The sequence below is a fragment of the Apteryx mantelli genome, chromosome 8, assembly GCF_036417845.1.
Source record: "Apteryx mantelli isolate bAptMan1 chromosome 8, bAptMan1.hap1, whole genome shotgun sequence".
Lineage (NCBI taxonomy): Eukaryota > Metazoa > Chordata > Aves > Apterygiformes > Apterygidae > Apteryx > Apteryx mantelli.
Window position 1 is genome coordinate 32,863,016 of NC_089985.1, and position 25,147 is coordinate 32,888,162.

A 25,147-nucleotide genomic window follows, 5' to 3' on the forward strand; every position below is an offset into this window, starting at 1 on the left:
TTTCACACTACTGTTGGCATGTGAAGCTCTGGAGTCTTCAGGGCTCTGAGTGGAATATTCTGTGGTGCACCACCGCTCCTGGACAAGCCGCAGGATTTTTGCTTCATTCACAAATCAAAGGGAAGAACATGAAATGTGGTTAAATGACCTCTCATGAGGGTCAAAAAGGATCACAGGATCCCTTCCAGTCTTCTCTGTGCAGTCATATCTTAATCTTACTTTGAGAGAGATTGAATTACCAGAGCTCCAGACACTGATAAAGGAATACAGCCATAGAAGAGGAAGGTATGCTTAGTTTTCAGAGCGTGCCTTAAATCCAGTGTCACAGAGAGAAGCAAGTATTTCCTGATTTTTCAAAGTCACCCAAAATCAAGAACAAAAAACACACAGAATTATTGAACACATTAACTCTATAACTTAAAATATTTTAATAAAAACAAAGGCAAATACATTTCATAATCTGTTCACTGGCACAATGTATAAAATACTTTAAATAAGAACTGTAATATTAATCACAAAATACAGCATGTTGTATAAAAATATTCGTATGCACACTGCTAAAAGACACTGTAAAACCGCTCTGAATAGGCCATGCAAAGACATTCAGCTTTGACTGCTCAATTTCCAACTGCTTGTTGGATCAGCTACTTTATTCCTTCTCATGCTGCTTGGGAGGGTTTGTGCTGGTATTTGGAGGCCTCCTCCCTCTCCCCACCTTGCACACCATGTCCTGGCAAAGGTCTTCAGAAATGGCTGGCAGGTTTAAGGTGCATCATGTTGGGCACCTTAGTGGCCCAACTTTCACAGCTTACATTTCAGAAAGTGCTCAACACCTACATCCTTTTTCACAGACACCTCACTCTGGTCATCCAAAAATCTTCAGCCTTTCAGACAGTACCTTTTCAAATTACTCCTGAGCTCCAGTGTATCACAGTACTAAAACTGCAATCTGAATTCTAGCTATCTGGCCTGATCACTGCAGGAGGCAGAATACCACAGATGCAGCACCATTTATTCACAAATGTACCTTTGCATTTGGAAATCCTAAATTATTCACACACCAAAATTCACTGAAGCCTATCCATTCACATTAAGAACTCCAGATAATGCATACAGAAGAACTTGAGTGATATGAGTTTCAAGGCAGGAACGTATAACTGAGGATAGCGTTAATATGGAAAAAATGGATACTGAAACTCATCTGTTATACTGCGGTATCAGATTTAAGAATGTAACTGTAAGAGAAGGGGACACACTGGACAAAAACCTGAGATATGGCACATGTTCTACTTAAAAGAACAAAAAGATGTTAAATAAAGAAAAAATACCTTCCTCCAGCTTTTGTCCTACATGCTGACATACAAACCATCCACAGGAGAGAGGGGAAAAAAAAAAGCAAGCAACCCAGTTCCCTCCATCTCTACAAGCCTGAGAAATGTTTGCACCTTTACAGTATCATCCACATGCAATTTAAGCCCGATGAAGGCAATGGCGACAGAGGTTCACCCAGTCATCATCACTGTTTCCTGAGTCTACAGAAAGAAGAGAGAAGGGCACTGTTGGTTGGAAACAGTCCCTGCTACTGACACTAGCAGCAGCACCTTGAAAGATTTACCATCAAGGAGAGCAGTCATAGGTAGGGAGCCTTGACACTTTGCCAGGCAAAGCAAGAAAAGCATTTTTTCCGATGTTTTCAAGTTTGCATTTTAAAGTGTGCTCTTTTAAGAAGAAAAAAAGGAAAGCTCAGTGATTTACCACCTCAGATAACTCAGCAGCAAACACATCTTCTCTAGTTTAAAAAGATCAGTTACATTATCTTAATGCACCAAATCTGACAGGCAAAAAACATTCCCATAAAAAGTTATCCCCTTAAAGTTATGAGATGCTTCATAAGAGCAAGCTTCTAATCAAGAGTCAGAAGCAGAGAAGCTTTGATCGGTGCTGAAAATCCAAACAAGAAAACAGGCCGATCTTGCCAATCCATAGCATGAAAGAAGTTTAAAAGGCTTTATGGGAAACTGGCTGGAAGTCACCATTTTTGGTGGCCTGTGTCATTGCTCTGCGCTTGGCAAGGCGGGACTTGGAAGGAGGAGAAAGCTTCATGGAACACACAGCATGGGCAATGTTCTCCTGCTCTGCGTTGAGCTCATTCTCATGCTGAGACAACTGGCGATTAAGGGCTATAGCCTCAGCAGCAAAAAGCGTCAGGTCTTTTGTGCTGCTGTTCCTTTAAGGGAAAAGAAGAAAGCAGTTACAACACACATGCGAAGTCACTTAATATTTGCATCTCTCTTCAATGCGACAACCAGCAATACACAACAAAGGTACTCTGGGATTTTGGAAACAACCACAGTTCTATTCCTCCTTCTGCCAAGGACTCCCCGTGTAAACCCGGGCAAGCCACCTGAGATGCCATGCTGCAGTTTGTACATGTTAAAGGGGTGGGAGTGTGGAGCAATCCTGTCTTACTTCAGAGAACTGCAATCCCATTAATAATTGCACATCTTAGCGAAATGCATTGCGGAGGGGAGGAAGAACCTGGAATCACCAGTGGCAGCAATGGAAATAGAACCAGAGATGTATGACTCAGGCCCTCCGGCATACAGAATCTGCCATCAAATCACTTTAAATGAAGCTTGCCCTACTCGCATTTAAATTGATACTGTGATTACCACCAACTTCAATGGGATTCTGATGCGAGTCTGTGTGCATGATGATTATTCACCCATCAGAATGCAGTCTCTTTAGATAACACATGCCTTTATGCCTTTTTTCCCCTCCTGGGCAGCCAACTGCCAAAACCATCATCATTTCCAGTCTAAGATTAGCACGACACCACAGGAATCCTCTCCAATGCCTTTCTCACAAACAAGCAAGATTAGATCATAAGGGGAGGTGGAGGGGGGAAAATCACAGAGCTTTAGTATTTCTAATGTTCTTAACAAAATTACTGCAGTCATATTTATGAAGTTCCTCTCCCAGGGATCTTACCCCCTGATTTGTTACGTTTCATCTCTTCCCCCATTCCTTTGGTAACAGTTTGTGGCTGAGTTTACAGACGTTTTAAAAGATTACCTTTGAAGAACTTGCGGTGTAGGTAATCCCCTTTCAGGAGCCTGCTAGAAGAGGCAGTTAAGACAGTTAGTTACACAGTAGTAGCTGAGGACCAAGCTTTCTCAAGAGACAGTTACAAAAAACAGGTGACTCCCCCAAATCTTCACAACTGATGGATACTGCATACACACTACTCCACCCTTGGTTTACAAATCACTGTTGACACGTTTCTGAAACCCTCCTTCCCCTCCACAAGAAGATAACCACAGCATTGCAGCAGTTTGCAAGTACAAAATCAGAGCTTGAAAAGCTCTCCAGAGAGTCCATCTATGCTTGCCTAAACTAGGAACTAAAACAGATCACGCTGCTGTTCTTTTAACGCCGAAACTACAAGCATTCTACATGACTGTATTAAACAGTAACATAATAATTTGTGTACTGCAGTGCTTGGTATCCACAAGAAAGCTATTTAAATGCACAAACCAGTAATGCAACAATAAAATACTTAAAGCTTGATGGATTCTTCCAAAATATTTACCACACACAGTTTCATTAAGAATGAAGCCACTGGATATCACTTAATTAATCAAGATAAGAGCATTGAAATACACAATATATCTCCTAAATGTTTAGAGAGAGGGAGCAGCTTTTTTTAATGACTCAGAAGAATAACTTAAAAAATAAAGCGGAATACATACTCCTTGAACCCATGAATGTTGCAAAACCTGAGCAGCACTAAGACGTTCTTTGGCATCACGAACCAGCAACTTTGAGATGAGATCTTTGGCATCAGAGGATATATGTGACCAGTCCTTGTCAGGAAACTCGTACTTGCCTTCCTGAATGCTCTCAAAGAGCTTGTTCTAGTGAAAGAAAAATTCTTTAAATAGCAACTAGAATGCAACCAGAAGACTTCTCCATGTCAGACAGATCTAGACCTTTTCAGATGGAATCCCTCTCACCCAATTTTAGCCATCTAACGTGACAGCTGAAACCATCCAGTCTCCTCATGGAGTCAGTGGAGAGTGACAGGCAGCCCCACTGAGCAATTCAGTGCATCCTAAGACAGATATGATAAATCCTCTGCTGACACCACCCCTCTCTCTACCAACATGCCCTGTTCTTAGAAAGAATAAATTCAGGCCCTGCATGGAGACTCTCCAAGTGCTGAGCTTTTAACTAAGGAATTGTGGTGATTACCATAAACCAGATCAAGAATCACAGAACAGCATTCAGGGAAAAGCTCCCACATTTAGAGGAGAAAGAGGTTTTTGACAAATCTTAAACTAAAAAGGGATATCATCATCAAACAACTTTACATCACCACCCTCACTTCTCACTGACAGCTTGTTTTCCCAGATAACTAGCTGGGTTACACACACAACTCCTCATGGCTGGCTTTACAGCAAGTTTCACACACCCTAAGTTCACAGGGTGAAGTACACACTCCCAAGTACACCCAGGTTGTGCATTCACCTGGCAAACTCTGCAGACTTCTCCTCTGTCCCAGCCACACTCCGTGCCACAGTTGCCCACAAAAGGGGGGTAACCACTGAGCATGATGTACAGAATCACTCCCAGGCTCCAAAGATCACAGCGCTTATCATAGAACGTGGCCTCCTCTGTGAAGACTTCAACCACTTCGGGTGCCATGTATTCTGCAGACCCACACTAGGAGACCAAATTCAAGCAAGTTTACAAAGGAAGGGTTGAATCAAGACTCAAGATTTTTATCATTCTGCTCTCTGCTAACAGTAGGCTACGCAGTCTGAAGAGCACAACTGGGCATCAGGGACTACTGAAGTTTAACACTGGCTTTGACTGGAGGCCTTACTTTGTTAAGCCAGATCACAACTGTCACAACCCTCAGTAGTTAAATGGAGCTGCCAAGAGCTTTGAAACATTTTGTGAGCCTACTGCACAAGAAAATAGTTAGCTACACATTTCAGGAGTGAGGCCTACAGAGGCCTTAGAGAAGGGGAAAGAGTTCCTACTGTTCTTCAGCAGAACGGTAAGCTGTTCCATATGAATCTATGATCCTATATACAGGGTCAAAATACTTATATATTTCAGTTTTTTAAACTTTATCCACTAGTTATCAAGTTTTTCAGAAAGTAAACAAGTATAGCAAGGGAAGCGATTTTTAGAAAACACACTTCTGCGAAATTGTCAGATTTTTCTTTCACAGTAATGCTAGAAGCACAGCACTGTAGTTTCACAAATTAATATGGAATTATAAAGCCACACACTGATTACAGAGCTTGCATTTCCCTGTAGTCCTCAGGTCTTAGCTATAAAACCCAAATATGGGGAAATGGACACAAAACAGGTTCAAACTCAGTCCCTAAGGAGAAGAAAAACCACAAAGCTTCCTTATTTGACAGGCTAAGAGACCAACAGGATCAATGTATTACTTTCTGGTCAATAGGAGAATTAACATTGTGAATTCCTGTGTCTTTGTATATTCGTTCTACAACAGGGAAACCAAGACAGCACACCTGCTTAAAATGATCTATCCACTATTGAGTGTGGATGCAAGTAAGCCGCTTGAAAGCTGTCCTCTGGAGATTTGAAAAAATTATTTTACAGTAGAAGAGAAAAAGCACAGAGTCACAATAGGTCTCTTACCGGCGTAGTTAATTCTGGAGTAGTTATTGGAGTACACGCACTGTTCAGCTTCACCCCACTACCAAGATCAAAGTCACATATTTTTACTGGTGATACCTGAAAACAAGGACAAAATATTAAGAGGTCCAGAGAACAGGTATTAATGCAATATATATCAGAGCACCATGTGGAAAACCCCAAGACAGAACACAAGTTATTCTGTGAGCAGTAGGACAGTAGGACTAGTGAAATGCAATCTCCTACAGGTATGTTCCACTCCTTGCATGTTCCTCCTCTGCTCCAGTTGCTCCCATGTCCCCAGCATCTGAGCCTTCTGTATTAATTATCTATTTGCCTCGACAAGTGCCAGGACACACCAGGACAACTTGGGAACCATACATGAGGTGATCGGCTGGACTGTAAACGTTGCCTCTCCATCTGGGAACTGCATCAGAACAGATGAGGTGCTAAGTTGTAATTGCCTTGACCTCTCTTAGAAAGTTGGCTTTTTATCTCCTAGTCAGATGCTTACATTCTTACAGCTCACAGAAGAATTTAGTCTCACCTAGGCTTCAGTTCTGTTAAATTTAGCTGAAGGTGGCCAGTGGGTTCACGAGTTTTCAAGAAGAGAACTGAGAGCGTGTGAGGACTGTCTTTGGAAACCAGGCTAAAAAATACACTTCAGAAGGTTAAGAGAACAGAGTAGCACCTTTTCTGGAGATTCACACAGGATGTTTTCAGGCTTCAGGTCTCTGTGAGCAATACCTAAACAAGAGGAAAAATGTTCACTAGAGAAGATTCTTTTCTGTTTTATTGCACGTTACTTCCCTTTATTTGAACGTGACCTGGGAAATATTCTATGCCTGAGTTTGCTATACAAAGCCTGCCTAATGATAGGGCAAGTAACTGACTTGCAATGTGTATTTATAAGATATCACTGCTGCATCCTACTAGGCTTTTATCATCCTTAAATGTACAGGAAAGTCAGTCAAGTAAAGAAGAACCTACAAACACTGGAACTGTTTAGCTTACCCCAAATTAATTGTGTTAATTAAAAGCAGCTTACTGAGATGACCGACCCATAGGGAAGGTTACTTGTGTACTCAATTTAGCCAAAGAATTTTTGTGTTCTTTCTGCAGTAAAGGTCCTTCTTTCCAGAGAGATTGATTGGTACTTTGCTGAACTCCTTCCAGTACAGACAATACTTGAGCCACCCTCCCCCAAAGAAAAACACAAGTCCTCAGATGGAAATATCATCCCTTTAACAGTGAGATATTGCTGTGTGCTCTCTGCTGAAACAAAAGAAAAATTAAAGGGCTTGGTTTGAGATGCGGTTTCACAATGATGCAGTTTTCCATGCATAAACAATATAGAGGGGAAACACGATAAAGGAATCCATCAAGATGGTCCATGACAACATTTACAGCAAGCTTGACAAACCTCCCAACAGCTGTCTCTGGACTTGTAATGTGAAACAACAGCTTTTTTTTCTTTTTCCTTCTTTTTTTCAGTTATACACACTATAGCTTGAATTCAAATGCCCAATTATATAACATTTTATTTCATTTTGCAGTCACACAGTGCTGAGAAAACAACTCCCTTTAAACACTCCTCCAGTGGATTATTAGCAATAAAGTACACATATCCCAAGTCGGTGTAAGGCAGTATTACCATCTAGCTGAGTTTTAAACTACCACTGGCAAAAGAATTAGTTGTCCTCATTCAACTTCTTATTTTTGAAAGCATCTAGCTATAGCACTACCACTGTTAAGCTGCTCAATAAAACTGCTTTAATTTCCTGTTTACTTTAATGTTCTGTATGCAACTTACTAATTATTTTAATGTCACACAGAAGAACCATAAAGAGAACAAGAAATCAAAGGGGATGCTGCTGCGGCTGATTCTGCAGCAATGTCCCCAGTGTAACAATTCACAGCAAATGACAAGAAAGAAGCCGGATTGCTGCTCTGAAGCCATTTAAATGAATCACTCCCCTTTTGTTTGGGGACAGGGGAATTAAAACTAAAGGTTGAGAGATCACTAGAGAAAGATATTAGCTGAGTAGATGTGAAGGTTGCTTGAACCGTGTTCCTGAGACTTCCAACTATTAAGCAACCTAGCACAGCCTAACACACTGAATATGTATTTCTCCACAGCTTCCTGTTCCTTGCTCTCCCCATAACTCAAAGTCAAACTCTTCTAAACACAGGTATTCAGAATACAGTCTCTGCAGGCCTGAAGCTGTAAGTCACACATAACCAGGCTATTAAGGTTACCAAAATCTTAATCCAAATTAACTTTGCTTCCACATCCAAATTACTTTTGAAATCATAGTCACAGCAAATGACAAGAATCCTCAGCTTTACCACTTTATTTATTCCTTATGCATTGTTATGATTTTCTTTTTTAACAGGCTCATTCTATCAAGGTACAAATACTCTAACTCCCACTCCACAAGGACACAAGCAGTCCTGTGACTTAAAAGTAAAGTCTACAATTAAACATTTTATCAATGTGGGGCCAATACTCAAACCTATATCTGCTGACCATCTGTAAAACCTGGCAAATCTGAATAGCAAAATGATGACTGCAGAGAATAAGCTCATTATCATTAAAAAAAAAGAACCAGTAATAAACATAGCCTCCAATTACATGCCATTCTATTCAGAACAGTCACTGTAACAAAATGAAAGCACATATTAGCTAACACTGCTTCATCTATGCAGAACCAGATAATCATGACATAGGAAAGGTTTTAAAGGTATCTATCACATTTTGCACTCACGCATACTCCAGAATGACTGAAACACACACAGATGTTTTGAAATAGGACAAGAGTGCTCCCAAGCAGGAAAAGGAGCAGGAATACATTTTAAAGTAAAAGGACTTTCCACAAATAGAATTGTTTTTAAACCTGAGAAGATCCCTAATGAAATGAGGACACCTCCATGCAAGTACTAGGGTTCACTTGTAGGTCTCTGACTCAACATTGGGGCCCTGAGACTGGAGGGCAGAAGCTCCTGCAAACAAAGAGGTCTTGTAACTAGCAGAAATTCTGGGTAAATACAGAAGAGAATCTCTGTAGATCTGAAAGAGGAGGAAATTAAAAGGAAAAAAATCAGCTCCCATTTGAGTAACCTTTACACGGTAGCTTAGGTAACAAGAACAAGCAAACAGACTCAACCCCAATGTTAATTCCTCCTGGCTGCCGATTTAACTATTATTTTCCCAAAAGGCTACATTATCTTAACACAGCTGATTATTAAGGCTACCACATTATTATCCAAAAAGTATTACAAAAAGAGACTGGATCAGTCATCTGGCTTTGCTGGAAATAGAAATGCTAGCAAAATTAAGGCTGACTTCCAACTACTTACAAATAAAATAGGCTTCATATCTTAAACACACAGTATCAACTAGTAGAAATGGAGAGAGCCTTCTCTTACCTTTTGTATGAAGAAAATCCAGAGCAGAGGCAATATCTCTCACCACTTTGCTTGCTTCTCGTTCATTAAATTGCTTCCGCTTTTGTATATGGGCCAAGATTGAACCTGTAATAGTAGCAGGTGAACAAAAACCCTAATATTAAATAGAAATATATTTATATAACCTTTAATATAAATGCTGCCTGAGCTGAGAAAAGGCTCTGTCCATGCAGAGATAAACACACAAAAGCCAGTACCAGTTTGTAGTAATGGGAGAACTGAATTAAGTGTGAGCAGGGCCAAAGAGAAGTTGCTTAGAAAAGTCATCTGTAACTAAAACTCTGTCCTAATCTTATTAACATTCACATGGCAGAAATGGAAGCTTCACAATTCATGTTCTTACATAAAACTAACTTTCAGAAAATAATGAAGGACTAGTACCAAGTATCATGAAACCACATAAAACATGAAAAATGATTCTAAGTCTTTCACAGCATGCAACTTCTGTGGACTGAACAGGGGAATGACAAAGAATAAGGTACAAATGAGCAGCCTCAATACATAAGCACAGTAGTACATAATTTTCAAACAAATCATAGCCTTCTAGCTTAAGTAAAGCATTTAAGGCAATCACTTAATACTGCCCCAGCATCTGACTACCGACATGCCTGTAATTCCACGCACTGCAAAAAACAGACTTGCTAGTACTACTAGTAAAATTTAAACCTCATCTAAGGATGGACATAGCACTTCAGCAACAACCAGCCTCCTCCAGATCACAGAATGCCATGCCTGCTGTGCAGCTGAATGAACCATATCTCATTTTGTGTAACGTGCCAATTGAAAACCTGCACCGGAAGTCAATATGCGCATTTTTTGTTTCAATACCATCAAAACAAAAAAACAAAACAAAGAGCTCTAGCTTTAAATGCATACTACAATTCCCACTCACATCAAGGTGAGGCTCAGGCAGAATTTGCCTGGGGTCTGACAAGACATTCAAATACAAACACACTGAAGGACTGATACCTTACAGGCAGACTGGTATACCTTTAAGGAAGGATGAAGGGAGATTTGATTCCTTATCCTAAGTTAACTCTATCACTCTTCTCAAAACATTAGAAAAAGAATTAAAAAAAAATTGTCCACAGAGATCCAGCCCCACTGAATAACCTTACTCCTGTCCTCTGTCTTCTTATGCAGAAAGGTACATTTATTAGAGCAATCACTCAGAGGAATCCAAGTAGTAACTGCCATTTGCAATTAGCCCCCAATAGTAAGCATTTTATGCCTCTGATGATTTCATCTTTATTCTTGAGTTCTAGATGTGCAAGGAAACCTCCCATCCTCTACTCTGATCTTATACCATCAGTGCTGCTGCCACTCTTCCACAGCAACAGTTGAAACAGGAAAAGGGAAAGATCTTCACCAGGAGGGACAGTCATAAAGAAGAAAGGTGGATAAACAGACTGTTCACATATGCTTTGCAATACTGTTTCAGATGGCTGGAGGAGGGCCACTTTGGACCAGTTTATCAGATTTCAAATATACAAGTTTTTCCTTGCTGATAACAACACTTTCTAGTTTGCTACAGATTTCCTACAGGCACAGAGTTCAAAGGGTTTTCCTGGTAGAGTTGTTCTTTACACCTTTAGAAAATAACAACATTTCTTGGATGTTTCCATCCCTGTGGAAAAGCTCCCAGACTTTACAGGAAACAAGTCTGAGCCACCTGAAGTACTCATTTCACTCAGCAAGCTACACCAAGGTTTTGAAGGTTTATTTCAGATCACCTTTCCAAACAGAGCTGATGTCCTAAACTGTCTCAGATAAGAATTTTATCAGTATCAATGAAAACATGCTCTACATACTTTATATTCAACCCAATGTAGAGGAATCCTACAAAGCAACAGGGCACTCTTGCCATAGTTTTTACCACCTCTTCAGTATTCATCAGAAAGAAAGAATCACATAGCATCTCCCAAAACGTACTTGGGAGAAAAAAAACAGTAGGGGACTCCTAAATCATGCAAGTTCACTAAAACAAGCTGGATTTTAACACTTCCAGTAATGAAATGCTGTCAGGCAAAGTTATTAAATGGCTTCTGCAAGTCATGGTGGACATATCACAGCTAAAATGAGAGCAGGGCTCCTTCAGTTACCACAGCTACAGGAAGGCAAAGTGAAAATGGAAAGTCCAAGTTATGACCCAGCATTCTAGCTAACAATCCATCTTTGAGACCGGAGTTATTAAAGTAAGGCTTGCATTCAAGATGAATGTTCTCACTTGTGCCAGCCACACTGCTTATATCAACACCAGAATCTGTAGCACATCAGAAGCTTGCCTGACCTGTAGCTCCCATTATTTCTTTGAGAATCAGTCAAACCCACACACCTAACACTTCAAATGTTGACACTGTCAGAGAGAAAACTAGCCTTAGTCCCTCAATCCAAGATGAAAACTGTAAAAACAGTAGCCAAAAAGGGGAAGAAAGTATGGCATTCTTATCCACACAGGTATACTGACAACCACACTGCTACACTCAAAGAGGGTTAACTACTGGGGAAGGACATGGAAAGGAGAAAAGAAAAAAATGCAGATTCATCCCTATCTACCACTATTATAGTCCTAGGAGGACTACAATACAGTGCAAGCAGGCTAATTTATCAGAGAAGTCTGAGCATTAAGGAAAAGCAATAGCATTAGAGGAAACCACAGTGAAACAATGCAGTAATTGTAAGAGAAGATAAACAAAAGCTTCTAATCACTCAAGAAAACCAGTATCCTTCTCTTCTTAAGAAGTTCTCCTTTGTTTCACCTATACTGGAAGAATTTGTGTTTCTCACATATATGGTTTGCTATTGAAAACCTTATTAGACAGTGAAAATAGATGGTGTTCTGAGGACAGAAGTACATACCTTGAGAAACTCTGGTTTTGTTTGGAGGGTGGGTCATACTCACGGTTTGGCACAACAGAAACTAACAAATGCTGTAACTATACCCAATGCAGACAAGGGTGAGAAAGCCCACAACGTGCATAATACAGTCTTCTCATTCTCCACGTGAGCGTTAAATGCTGCAGACCAGTGACCACACACGTTCACTCTGCTGGCCCTCAAACAGCCACGAGCAGACTGCTTTACAATTAGAGCAATCTGAGGCAGGAGCAAGATCTCTTTTTGCAATAGCTGCCCTATGAGTTTCAAGAAAACTAAGCCAACCGTACTTTGAGGGAAGATGCTGCCACAATATCTAGATGCTGTACTAAGGGCAGGCATAATACCTGCCATATTGTAACTCCCTTCCTCTAAGGTGCTACTAACTAATATAATCCAAAACTTCCATCTTAGTAGAGTTGAGATTGTCATTGCTTAGGTATAAAAAGAGGTTACAAATGCATGACCGGACCCATCAATATGCTGTTTTCTTTTCATAAACATGGTAACTCACAAGAATAACCATATTTTCAAGCTTCATAAACTACTTATTTGCTTCTTTGCCATAAAAATATCTAAGCTCTTCATTTTCTACTTTAAAACAGTGACACAAAGCAGGACCGAGATAACTCAATGAACAAAGTGACAGTTACTGTACGGTACCTCCTCGCAGCTTCTCAAAGACAAGGTAGTATCTTGTGTCATCTTCAAAAAATTCTATTAACTCCAAAATGTTCCTTTAAAAAAGAAAAGGGGGCGGGGGGGAGAGTAGATGAAACAAGTACACAGTGTAAGCAGAGCAATGAACAGTTTCACTGTGGATAATTAAAAAGTGCCAGAAATAACCCAAAATAAAAATGCTAATTAAAGAAGTTGCTTTGGTTGCCTATGGCATTAAAAAACATTTTCAACTCACACTGAAACTTAAGCAGTAGAAAGAGGCCAAACACCAAAACCCCCAGCAGGTAGGATTGCGAAAGGGTTCTGCTACTGTTCAATTGACAGGAAGATAACTGATAATACATTGTATTTAATAATTTGGAAGAGTGAACTTGTGCTGAGGGCAAGAACAAAAAAAAAATTAAATTGACATTCTTTCTGCCTGGAAGTCACAAGACAAAACACACAGGGCTTGGAGAAGACAGACACCTGTCAACAGAACTTTAGGATCAGCACATTAGTTACCATTTTTAGACTAAACCCTGTTTAGACACAGTCTTCAGTGTTTGCAGCACAATACAAACACTGCCAGTTGTCACAACAATGTCAAACACAGAAGTCAGACCTTTCTATCCTTATAATAAACACAAAAGCTAAATTCTGCATGTGGTCACAAGAGCTTGAGTTTTTAAATCAGTTATGTACTGGATGACAATATACTCTTAACCACACACAGAACAAAGCTATCCGCTTCTCTGTAGTACAACTTAAGCCCATGAGTTTGGTAAATAAAGACAATTTAAAACCAAGCTTAAGTATTGTACTGAAGATTTGTAACAAATGCTCAATATGAGATGCACAACTGTACTACAGATAGAGCTGTAGGATATATTCTACAACTACACATCAACAGAAACATCTGAAGTATGGTTTCAGAACCATCTCAAATTCATCACAGAGCACGCTGCCACTAACAGCATAGGTTACTCCCCCTTCTCAGCCACAAGTGGCAGCTTTCAAGTTGCTTCATCCTGTGGCTGTGTGAATTCAGCACACTCATCCAAACGAGAACTAAATTAGTTTTTGGCTGATGTAAGAGATACAGCACAAAAGCAGGAAGCCTTACACAAAGAGGAGGGCAGATCACACAGGAAGGAAAGGAAGAGCAAGACTGTCCCTTTCATCAGTAACTGGTAATCTGGTCAGTTTTTGCTGACAGTGAAATCACAGGGGTGAATCTCAAAATGTTAACTACTCATTTGGTTGAAATCTGTACATAACTGAAGACATTTGGGCTACACTGATCTGGCTGCTATTTGAGTTATGTCACTTTTGATTTAGAAGCATTTCCTTAAATTTCACAGATACAAGAAGAAAATCCTGTTCTGAATGGGTCACAAGTCTAAATTTCAACTGGTGTTAAGACGACTACTGCAAAGGTCCTAATCTAGTCAGAAAGAGGCTTCAAAAAACAAGGTAGTTAAATAAACATGAGAACTTATACTTACTTGTTACCCTGACACTGGTACAGAGTTTCTATTTCCCGAAAAACCCGACTCCGACTGTGCCCAGCATTTTTTTCAATGATCTGTGGAAAGAGAGTTCATATTTGAAAAATTACTGCAGGAACTGTGCGCATGGCTCTGGCTTTGGATAACTATGATCTAGAGCTTGAATCTCAGGCATGCCCACTGTAGAGAAAAACTCCACCTTTGTTCGTTTAATTTCTCATCTGTCAATTATCTATGGTGTCAGCAGCTCTCTGGAAGGCATTCAAAGTACAACAGAAGCGAGGAAAGGAAGAGAAGAAAGGAACCAAACCCACATGTTACCACAGTTGCCGACCAGTTACCACAGGGCTTTTCCTGTGTCATTTTAACCGTGAGATACAGAAGAGGAAATCCTTTTGAGTTCTTATAAAAAATAAATTTGAGTCATATCAAACATCTAATGGTCAAAAAAGAAGAGATTAGTCACTGTAAGCATTTAAGAAAATAGTACCAAATCCACCACAAAATGAGAGTCTGGTTCACAGTGCAAACCTCATGGAAATCCAATACTAGAACACAACCTATTAAAAATGACACACAGGGAATCTCACTGCCCTTCTGCACTGCCATCAGAAGTCACCTTCCTTCACGCACTCCTCAAACTGAAAGAGGGCAAGGACAAGGGACGTCCACAGAGGCTGACCTTAAATGACATCTATGTGAACTGAAAGCATGACATCACTGCAAACACTACCATCTATATTCAGCATCAATTTCTCATTTTTACAGCCACAGTTCACCCATAAAGAACAGGCAACCATTCAAAATACTAAATGGGACTTGGTACTTGAACACGCCTAATACATAAAGCAGCTATTTCTTCATTCTAGACTTCCAAATTCAAAAATTTCACAAAGAATATACAAAATTTCAGCATCCATAGGATCAAAGTTTTTAAGCTTTTTAACTTTGTGCCTGTAGTTTTTGCAACAGAAACAAGCATAAAGCTTCCTATTACTACTATTTGTGCTTATAATTAATTGGGGACTACCACTCAATATAATGGTATTGCAGAAGATTCAACTCTACCAAAAAACAAAAGACAGCTTTCCATGAACTGGTGGCAGTAACTGGTGCTCTCTGAGCCCTGAGCAGCTTTCTCAAAAGCTGGTATTATTTGGTAGGCCACTGTAGATAATGCCTCTTCCTTTTCTTTCATAAGGGAAGATAAAAACTGCTAGGACTACACTCCAGTCAGGACACGAAAGGAAAGCAAGCCCTGAGATCTAGCCACCACACTGTCATTTACCATTTGTGAATTCCATCTTTGGCTGCTATCCCAGTCCACTCTGGAGGCACGATACTTAGGATGACAGATCTATCAATGGTTATAATGCAGGCTCATTTCAAGCATCAAGAATTTTCTAAAAGCTCTCACTATTACCCACTCCATTATAGGTTTTCAGATTTTCATTGAGATACGAGAGGGGAGAAGACACGTTACAGACGGAAGTGACACTGCTCTTATTTTATACTTACTTTTACTGCATATTCTTTCCCAGTTTGGAGGCTGACAGCACCCTGAACTTTGGCATATGCTCCCTCACCAAGGAGCTCAGCAGTCAGCTTGTACAAGTCTGCCAAAGAAATCCAGCACAAAAGACACATTAGCCAAAGTATTTCACTGAATAACATCAAGACAAGCTATTTATCTGATAAGCATCCCTCATATGACAGCAACTGAAAAAACTCCCTTGGTAATGAAGACGGGAAACAGATTTATGCACTATTAGAGTGGATGCATCAGCTTTAATTATGTCTCATATTTCACCTTTCCCCCCAAGTTCTAAGCAAATTTAAAGTAGATTTCATCCCAGCAGCAAAAATACAATTTGTTCATACAGCAAGCATTTTATACCTCAGTGATTGCTAGAATCTCATCCACCTTGCCTGTCCTCATTTAAAACCCAGGACTGATTTTCTCACACAGAAAACATTTCATTTCTCCTTGATCAAAAAATGCCTACCATAAAACACTCTCTGCAAGTAGATTTTGTAAGTATAATTGAAGTGTTAAGGTTTAAACTTAGCTACCATCTTGATTCGCAATCTACCTGAAAATGCTACTTCCCCACTAAGAAGTTTTATACTGATGAGTTTAGTCCCACTGAAGGAAAAGAGGAAGAAGACTAAAACACAGGGGATTATGAAATATAAAACCGTTAAATTATGATGTTGGCCAAAGAGTAATGTTTGGTTAAGAAAACTGAGAACAGCAGAAAGAAATCAGAGCATTATAATTGAGACTGAAAATTGCCACCAACCTTCAAACTTTCCAGGGACATGATCTGTGGCTCTGGTTCTTTTTTTCTTTTTCTTTTTCCCACTGTCTGCTATGGGAACAGGCTGACTGCTGACCATCTCTGTGTGGAAGAACATAAAGGTGCCTTTAACGCACAATCAATTGCTTTACTTAAGAGAAAACGAACACAGGCTTGTGTGTTTATGTTCTTAAGCTATCCCAAAGATTTTCTGCTGCTCTTCATCACAGGCTGCCATCTCTCCCCCCCCAAAATCAGAGGAGGCTTAAAAAGACAATTTGAGTGCTAATTAAAAAGCAGGGGAGGTTTGATAAACAAGTGTAAAAACAGAAGAAAATAACTATGTGCTTATCATGACTCTTCCTCACACGGCACACTAAGCCAAAGCATGGGAGTAACTCTGCCAACAATCACCATGAGCTCCCATCAACACAAAACGTGTGCAGAAGCAAGACAGGATTTTCAGCCCTCACAAAGGCGCTAAGTGTAGAGCCATGCTGCTATTTTAGAAATATTTTCAAGTCACTCTGCTTAAGAAAGTGAGCTCCCAAACCAAAAGGAAAGCGTGGAATGGGAATTCTCCAACAACACAGCAAGACAAAGCAAACACAAGATTTAACAGGTCAGAGGAGCAATCTAGGTCAGTTTATACCTCCAACAGGCCAGCAAAACATTCCTCACAGAACCATGATGCCCCTTCCTAAACTGCAGATCAGTGGATAAATTATGCTCTAAAACAAGCAGTGCTTGTGGCCTTTACGTATTTTTTTCTGCATTACACACCTGCAGATGTTAAAAGACCTTAGTCAGAGGTAACAGCTCACTGAAGCAAGCTAATATGGCAGAAAAAGAAAAACAGGCACTTATTCTTCGGGAAGGCCTAACTAAAAGGCATATACTCCTCTGCCACAGGCTACTTCATACAGCTAGCATATTTCTGAAAAGGTTAAATGATTCCACACTCTACTCACATGAACACTTCTTTAAGTCCAGTCACACCCTGCCAAGTTGGCTCTAACAGTTAAAAACTTTGGCTCAAGTCTTTAAGGCTGTAGCAAAGCACTGTAAAGATATTTTACAGCAGTGGAATTTCCAAATAAATTCACATTTAAAGATCTGGTACTACAGAAAAAAGTAAATTCCTCGGGATAGTAAAATTATGAAAATACTGGCAGTGAAAAAGAGCAAGCCCTAAAAAACCAAAAAGTTTTCTAGCAATCCTCTTTTAACAAAGGGCCTTTTCAAATTGCTGGGGAGGGTTGTTGGTTTGTTGTGTGTTTTTAAACTTTTAAACATTTTTCTGCCTTTCACTGTTTCTAAAGTGTTCTTAAAACACAGGAGAAGCTCAGAGAGAAAATATTACACAGCAACCTAACAATACATAAAATACAAAAAGATGAGGAAAAAGTATTTTTCTTGTCAATATCTGTCAGTAATAGCTATTATGAGTGTCACTTACAACTCACAAGTTGTCTTAAATTTTGAGACAAGTGCTATTTTGAACGCCATTTCACTTTAACAGCTCACCGAAACACTTAAAAATGCATCACTCAAAGCCACAATCATCTATTCAAGAGTATAGTAAATCATCATTTTCAAATCTTAAGGAGAACGCGTTAAGATATCATCACGATGGAAGACACAAGTGACTTCTAAAATACACTGAGAAATATACAGGCATACATTTCACCAACTTCTGAAGCAACAGCTTCTTTCTAACTCAAACTTACACCCATACAGTTTTGAATTTTAACATAAAGAGAAGGCTAGCCTTTGACAGCAAGTTCCAAATCTCCCTGAGTTCAATCTAATCTGCGTTAGAAGTTATTCAGAGATGGGGATCAGAACAACAAACATAGAGCTATTTAGAGAGAGCTACTCTGCTTGAAGAAGGTGCTTAATTTCCAGGAGGTGTTAACCAAGTTATTTTAATGACCTGAGCTTCTGCAAGTCAACAAGTCATACCTAGACAGGTTCTATGGCATTTCAAGTATTACAGATTCAGGGTTTGTAACGGAGGATAAAAATTATGCAAAAAGACAGGAAATGAATCCTGCGTCTTAGCACAGTTGACATATTTCTTCACAATCATCTCCTGCACTCTACCAGTTGGCCATGATATTTACAATCTGGTGTTTCATAGTTCACTACGTTATTTCAATTCCTTTTAGTCTGAGCCAATTCCTAAATTACAGAGAACTGCTTCCTTGAAACCAGGAAGTTCACTAGTCATGCATACAGAAACCAAATTACTGAAAAGCTAATGTTTCCAACCTAGTCTAGAACAAATTTGCTATCAGGCATGAAATGTTTGCTATATTAACTTTTTATTATTCTTCTGGTCTGCCATTTCATGTCATTGTGTCGTTCACTTCTCTGTCAAGAGCTTTTCCTTTAAAGGTATCACAGCTTCATTCTCATTATTCATTTTGTTATAATGAACCAGTATCAAGCTTAATTAACAATGGGAATTACAAGAAAATGCCTTTAGTCCAGCCAAATGCTTTAGAGGCTCTACCTCCTTGATGAGTTACTCTTCAAGCTTTCAAAGAAATGCTTGATTTTTATGACCATATAAACCAAGACAGTGGTATGCCAAAGAGTTTCTGTTGACACTCAAAGACAGTGACCCTCAACCATCCCTGCAATGCTGAGGTGTCTCGCATGCTGCAGTACCACCTGGGGTGACACAGACACTGCGGGCTCTCAGGAAACTCACCCTGCCAGATGGAAAGCTCAGAGACAGGATGAACTGCTCCAGAGGGAAATGGCCCATGGACACATCAGGTCCAAGAGAAACATTCAGCTCTGTCATTTAAAGGTCATTATACAACACAGCTCGAACTGTCGAACCCCTGCTTCCACCAAACCAGCTTGTCCACCCACCTTGCAGTCTAGTCTGGCTGGAGTACAGAGAGGTGGGAGTACAACACCACGTTGTTTAGTGAGCATTATTTGCAGCAGATAGTCAAACCTTTGATAAAGAGCACTTCTTAAATCCCTCTCAACCATGATAGGGTCAGATTGTTTTTCTAAGGGACTACTGTCTGCCTAGCAGTCTGAAGAAACAAGGAAAAGTTCAAGTTCTGGTCTGTCCTTCTCTAACAGGTGAGGATTATTGCCCACAGGATAACATAACCCAGTAAAGTCCACAGTGCAAGCAAAAGGGAGCAAGTTTCTGTTTTAACTGCAGCCTTGTTGGAGTCCTGCATTTTATTATCATTTTAATTCAGTGATGAAGCAATATTGAATATGCACATTATTCAGAGCCTTGTGTAGGATGGTGATAGTTACAGACAGAAGCCTTTCCTTACTGCTATTGTGGCCTCTACATCTATTTTCAAAAGGATGAACAACAGCACTTAAAAAGAAGACTCACAAATACTGAAAAGTGAACAAGAACAATTACCACAAGTTTCACTGCATCCCAATCTTAAAAAATCCCCTTTCATCTTGCTTTCTAACACTCTGCACACAAAAATGCCAAAATCAGCTATCCAAAAGCAAGCCCCTTTCATTTGAATGTGCTTTCCCAAATGAAAACAGGGACATCTTTAAAAAAAATACATAAGCATGAACATATCTGGGGAGCACTTGGAGAACACAGTACAGATGCCTTTTTCTATTAAGAAGCAGATACCTTGTCCGTATGTTTGAATTCAGTGGAAGAAGGCAGTTTAAACAGAGATTTTGAGTACTACTATCTCCTTCAAAATTGGATCTTGCCTTAGCAGGGCTGTTCTGTAACTGAAAAGTAACCAAAAAAAAAATTACGTTCAGAAATCGTATAAATGTTGTTATATAGATTAGGCTACTGCCCAGAGTCTCAAGAGGTTGGAAGAACCTGTTGTACTGGGCTTCATGTGAACACACAGCAAGAGCATGGCCCCGCATTAAAGATTTTATAACCCAGAAATACAGAAGGCAGAAGACAGCAAGTTTTCCGGAGCTCCATTCATTTCCGCTGAAGAGCTGCCCCCCTCCTTACATTCTTGCAAAAACAAAAGAGGGATTTCTGGTGTTTATTAGTTCTAATTGTTGTAACACTGGAAAATCATAATGAGTTTAGGAATTACTCTTCATGGACAAGGGGAATCACACTCCTACCCTAGATCAATTAGCTATCAAGATACCGAGCACTACAGCTACCGTCAGAACAGTCTGTGATGACCAAGTTAAAACATATCCTGAAACTGGTCTTGATGGCAGCTGAACAAGCTCAGACAGACCAGGAGCATGAGTAAGCACTCTCCACAGCTGGAAATTTTCTACTGAGAACAGGTACTACCAGCACTGAATTCCCTCCTAGCAAGTGGCAATTAACAGTGATGTTCACATAAGACCAGCTGTTACAACTAGAAAAGGAGAATCGTGACTCTCAAATAAAACCTTTGTGGATTCACAGAGAATAGCCACAACCCTGAACTTGACAGAAGAAACAAGCTCACAGCCGATGTGTCAGCACAAGACATTTCAGATCACCAATGTGGTACCTAAACAAGTGCAACTACAGAAACATTACTGTCCCACAGATACTGCAAAAGCAAAGATTTTTTTATTCAGACTGAGTAAAAGCCTACTATCTCTGGTGAGGCTTCTCTGAGATTTGAAAACACTATTTTTGACTAACTGAGCAACAACAGACTAGTGTGCACGTTCTGAAGAGCATCCAACTTCTCTCATTTGATTTACACTTATTTTCAAAGCCAGTGTTTACGTATCCGACCAGCTACAGACAGATTCAATGAAACTGGCATGAATAAGTCCCTAGATTCCACAATTATGACATACCCGTGACTCTCAGACTTCAAACGGAAATGCGTGTCCTCAAAACTCTGAAAAAGTTAAGCCACTTCAAAGTTTCAGACATCCAGAGCTTTGGACAAAAAAACAAAATGAAAAGAGACTTCAGCCTCAGCTTCCTCCTAACTCAGGTGCTCACAACATCCTTGGACCCTCCCTTCTTCAAGTAGCACTTTGAATTATAAAGATGTGGCTCATAATGAAACAGGAGTCACTCAGCAGGTGCCAATCTTGCTGAGATCTGCTAGCTGCAGGAAGTGCACCAAAAAAAAAAAAAAAAAAAATCAAAGCAACTGGTGTAAAAGTGACTGCACAGTGATTAATTGTGTTTACAACATTGCAGGTCAAGAGATACACCAGTTTGAAGAGGAAAAATGCCCAATTCTTTAGGATAGTCCTGTGTCAAATCCAGAGGCTGATTATTTTAACACTCTTGTTCTGTACGGCATTAAAATTTGAAATGAATATTCTTTCTTAAGTGAGCATTCTTACAGGTCATTCATTTTTACAGTAACTTGCCATAATACATTCTTAGTTGTAAAAGCTAACTTCTTATCCTCTCTACAAGAAAATTTCTAGTATTATTTCTCAATCTGAATTATGCATGGAGAAGGAGGAAGTTAAAAACATTCAGACATATTCCCAGTAAGATGCAAGAGCATTAACATTTTAAATGAACAACCAGAAGCCCATAGGAAGCCTGGGTGACCCGATTTCATGAAAGAGCAAGTTTGAGAAAAATTCTCAATTTTGCCTTCTCAAAGGCATCACTGGAACACCTACACATTATAATAGCTGACACTATCCTTCTAAAATCCTTCACTCTATAGAATACAAAGGTTACAGCAACCTTTTTCCTTCCATCTGTACTTCTCTTTTTGATTCCCTTCTGTCATACTTTTAGAAGACTGGAGCCACCCTATTTTTTCTGTGTACGCAAGTTGCAGATTCTAACACTTTGCACTCTCAGCTAGCCACTTCCCTTGCAAATTAAGCAAGGGGTTTCTGAGGGCTCTGAGTCAGACCCTCCAGCAATGGGTGGATCTCACTTTGCAGTATAACACAGAGTTACTTCAAATAGATTCCCACCCCAATTTATTACTTCACTGTGATTACTACTGGGGAAACAGGGAGAACATTAATACAGTGGAGAGCATTGAGCATTCCCTTCACTTCCCCCTCCTGTTGGGAGAAAATAGCATATTTTAGCACACATACTTTAGACAGCAGTTCTGCTGAGATCTATGTTTACAGATACACATGCATTTCTTTAAACACATCAGTTGTCATTCAGAATAACAGAAAAGTTACCCTTCCCACTAGATACAAAGGCAAACAAAACAAGTGAGTTGACCCTGCTATGAGTTAATAGCAAGGATAACAAGCAAGACTGGAGGTGGCTTAAAAATATATTGTAATTTTTTCAATTTCTTGGTCTAGAATAAAGTGGAAATGTCTCCGAGGCAGCTGCATGAATAAGACGACATAATAGGATGTTATATTTCACCAGGCTAGCAAACAAACATAAATGGTAAGCCATGCCTGGGACAACAAGGCATACACCCTGGTTAGAGCACTGAAAACCATCTTCCTTCCTTGCACAGCAGTAGAGCTAAGCAAGATATTTAATGCTACTGACCACTGGCAGACAATTCATATTCAAGAGCTTCCGTCACACTGCAGGAGGAACTCAGTTACAAAATTATTTTAAACTCCAGATTGTATATATTCTAAAAGAAAAAATATCCTTGTGATAGTACTTTGACTCAACTACTCAGAGTTTCTCTAACCCCTAGAGCAGTTTTAAACTGAGAAAGCATACAGGGCAAATAAGTTCTGAGGGCCACTTACAAAACAGTAAGTTACTTACCCTCGTCCACACCTGATGGCATCAAGAACTCTCAGAAAACTCTGCATCGCCAAACAGCTTCTCTAGCCCCAGCTGGCTCTCTCGCTACTTTTCAAGTGTAAACCAAAGAGAAAAACTTCTTAGAAAATAACTTTTCATTTAACACTGCTACAAGATAAGCATTTCCTGCTGTTACTTGACTCCCCACAATCAGATAATGACATTTCCCACTAGAAAAAAAGTTACACAGCAAACTCCCATATCAGTAAACAACCTCGTTTCAAGAGGTTAATCTAAACAAAAAGTGTTTTTAAAGTCTGAAGCAAGACCGATTTTTACTCCTTTTCCCCCTCCTCTGTACACTCAACTCTAAAATTAACGTCCTTATTAATGCCCTTATACACTGAATTTTCAGATTTGATGTCACATAAAATTTGTATCTGTGTTTTGACACCTTGTTACCAGAAAGGTATTGAAATGCGAGAGCAAATTCCTCACAGTACTAAACAGATTTCTGAAAGCACTAAGCAGTTCTTATACAACATTTATACTAAGAAAAAAATGTCATGACTGACAATGCTCAACTTCAAGAGACTTTCAAGTGTCCAAGGCACCCAAACCTACTTTACTTGGAAATTTGCCAACAGCCAGAACAAATACCTTAGACCTGTAGTGGAAGATCTTCAGCTCCGCAAATGTATTTTTGCCTTACTTCCATGCAGCACCTAAAAGGCATAAAGAGCTTTGTTCTGAAAAAAAGCCAAACCATACTCTTTCAAAGTTATCAGAAAATATGCCAGTCTTTTTGAACTAGTTGTGTAGCATAAATCTGTGTGAGGGGGAAGGAAAAAAAAAAGAGACTTTTATGACCAAATCTTATAAAAATATGAGGGCAAAAAATTTTAACCAGGGGTTTACTTTCAAACAAATCCCCCTGTCGCTTCACACAGAAGTGCCAAGCGCATCAGGGGAATAGGTTGATTTTTGGCTATCACACAAACTCTTGAAGCAGTAGCAGAGCTGTCGCCAGGGCCACGTTACTGTCCTGTGTTTACTTCTATTCCCTTCGAACTGCTTCAGAAGGTCACCCCGGGAGGACCAACAGATACTGCAGAATTAAAACACACATTAAAACTAGCCGGATTTTCAGAGTTGCTTGGGGAGGGGGGGGGCTCATAATTCTCATTATTTTCTTTTATGACAGATAAAAATTATAAAAAGGACTAGAACATCAGAAGATTGCTTGTGAACGGTCAGCCACGTTCATCTGCCTTCCTTTGTCCGGTCTTATTCTGCTCCAGATATACTAATAGAAACCAGCAACCATAAAACTTTATAGGCTATCTATCCAGCCTCTATTAAAAAACCCCAAACGTATGACATATGCAGCACAGCGGTTTAAGCCTTCCGGGAACAGCCAGCTCCATACAAAAAGACGCTCCCGTATCCCTCGGGCAGGGCCCCAGCGCTGGGAGCTCCCGCGCCGCACAGTAATTTCACTGCTTTCCAGCTGTCACCAGCAGGGACCGGGCGGGCTCCGCGTCCAGCACCAGGAGCCCGAGCTGCCGCACTCGCCCGAGGGGCTGCCGCACTCGCCCGCGGCACGGCGCGGCACGGCACGGCGCGGCCCCGCACCCCCCGCTGCCCCCCGCCGCGGCGGCGGAGCCCCCACAGCGCCGGGGCCCCGCGCCCGCCCCGCCCCCGCGGCGGCCCCTCACCTCCATGGCGCGCGCGGCTCCCGCGGCGGGAGGCGAGGGAACGGCGGGGGGGAGGGGGGGGCGGGGAGGAGGTGCTGCGACACCCGCGACGCCCGCCCGCCCGCCCGCTCTGTGGAGAGGGGAAGGCGCATGCGCACGGCAGCGCGGCCCCGAAGCAACGCCCGAAAGAGGGCGCGCGCCCTCCGCACGCACGCGCGCTGGGCGAAGCCCCCCGCCGCTGCAGCCCACGGTGCAGGGCGGGCGCGCAGGCGCAGTGCGCGCAGGCGGCAGCCCGCGGGCGGG

General features: G+C 40.6%; 1 protein-coding gene and 1 long non-coding RNA gene across 4 annotated transcripts; both read right to left on the reverse strand.

Moving 5' to 3' along the window:
• Positions 1–411: 411 nt before the first annotated feature.
• MKNK1 (MAPK interacting serine/threonine kinase 1) lies at positions 412–20,237 on the reverse strand. Of its 3 annotated transcripts, none has more exons than XM_067301197.1 (12): positions 20,136–20,237; positions 16,499–16,597; positions 15,714–15,811; positions 14,193–14,272; positions 12,688–12,761; positions 9,109–9,213; positions 6,371–6,426; positions 5,683–5,778; positions 4,531–4,725; positions 3,753–3,917; positions 3,076–3,116; positions 412–2,227 (listed from the first exon to the last, which is right to left on the reverse strand). In XM_067301197.1, exons 2-12 carry the CDS (start codon positions 16,593–16,595, stop codon positions 1,999–2,001), a joined length of 1,236 nt encoding a protein of 411 aa, XP_067157298.1. In that variant the 5' UTR covers positions 16,596–16,597; positions 20,136–20,237; the 3' UTR covers positions 412–1,998. The 3 variants fall into 3 exon arrangements, with proteins under 3 accessions (XP_067157298.1, XP_013800070.1, XP_013800069.2); XM_013944616.2 differs by having other exon boundaries at positions 3,076–3,119; XM_013944615.2 differs by lacking the exon at positions 20,136–20,237 and having other exon boundaries at positions 3,076–3,119; positions 16,499–16,613.
• Positions 20,238–23,174: 2,937 nt separating this feature from the next.
• Positions 23,175–24,924, reverse strand: LOC136992520 (uncharacterized). The gene is made up of 3 exons (XR_010884804.1): positions 24,866–24,924; positions 23,808–23,872; positions 23,175–23,255 (listed from the first exon to the last, which is right to left on the reverse strand). It is a non-coding gene; the product is annotated as an uncharacterized lncRNA (long non-coding RNA).
• Between the last annotated feature and the right edge of the window lie 223 nt (positions 24,925–25,147).

Bases quoted from the DNA above. Each gene is read 5' to 3' on its own strand.
- MKNK1 (XM_013944615.2), bottom strand. From the start codon at position 16,613: ATGTTCTTCCACACAGAGATGGTCAGCAGTCAGCCTGTTCCCATAGCA. The intron at 12,762-14,192 runs GTAAGTATAAGT...TCTTTTTTAAAG, and splicing joins TACCAGTGTCAGGGTAACAA to GAACATTTTGGAGTTAATAG. The intron at 2,228-3,075 runs GTAATCTTTTAA...TTTCCCTTAAAG, and splicing joins ACACCGCAAGTTCTTCAAAG to GAACAGCAGCACAAAAGACC.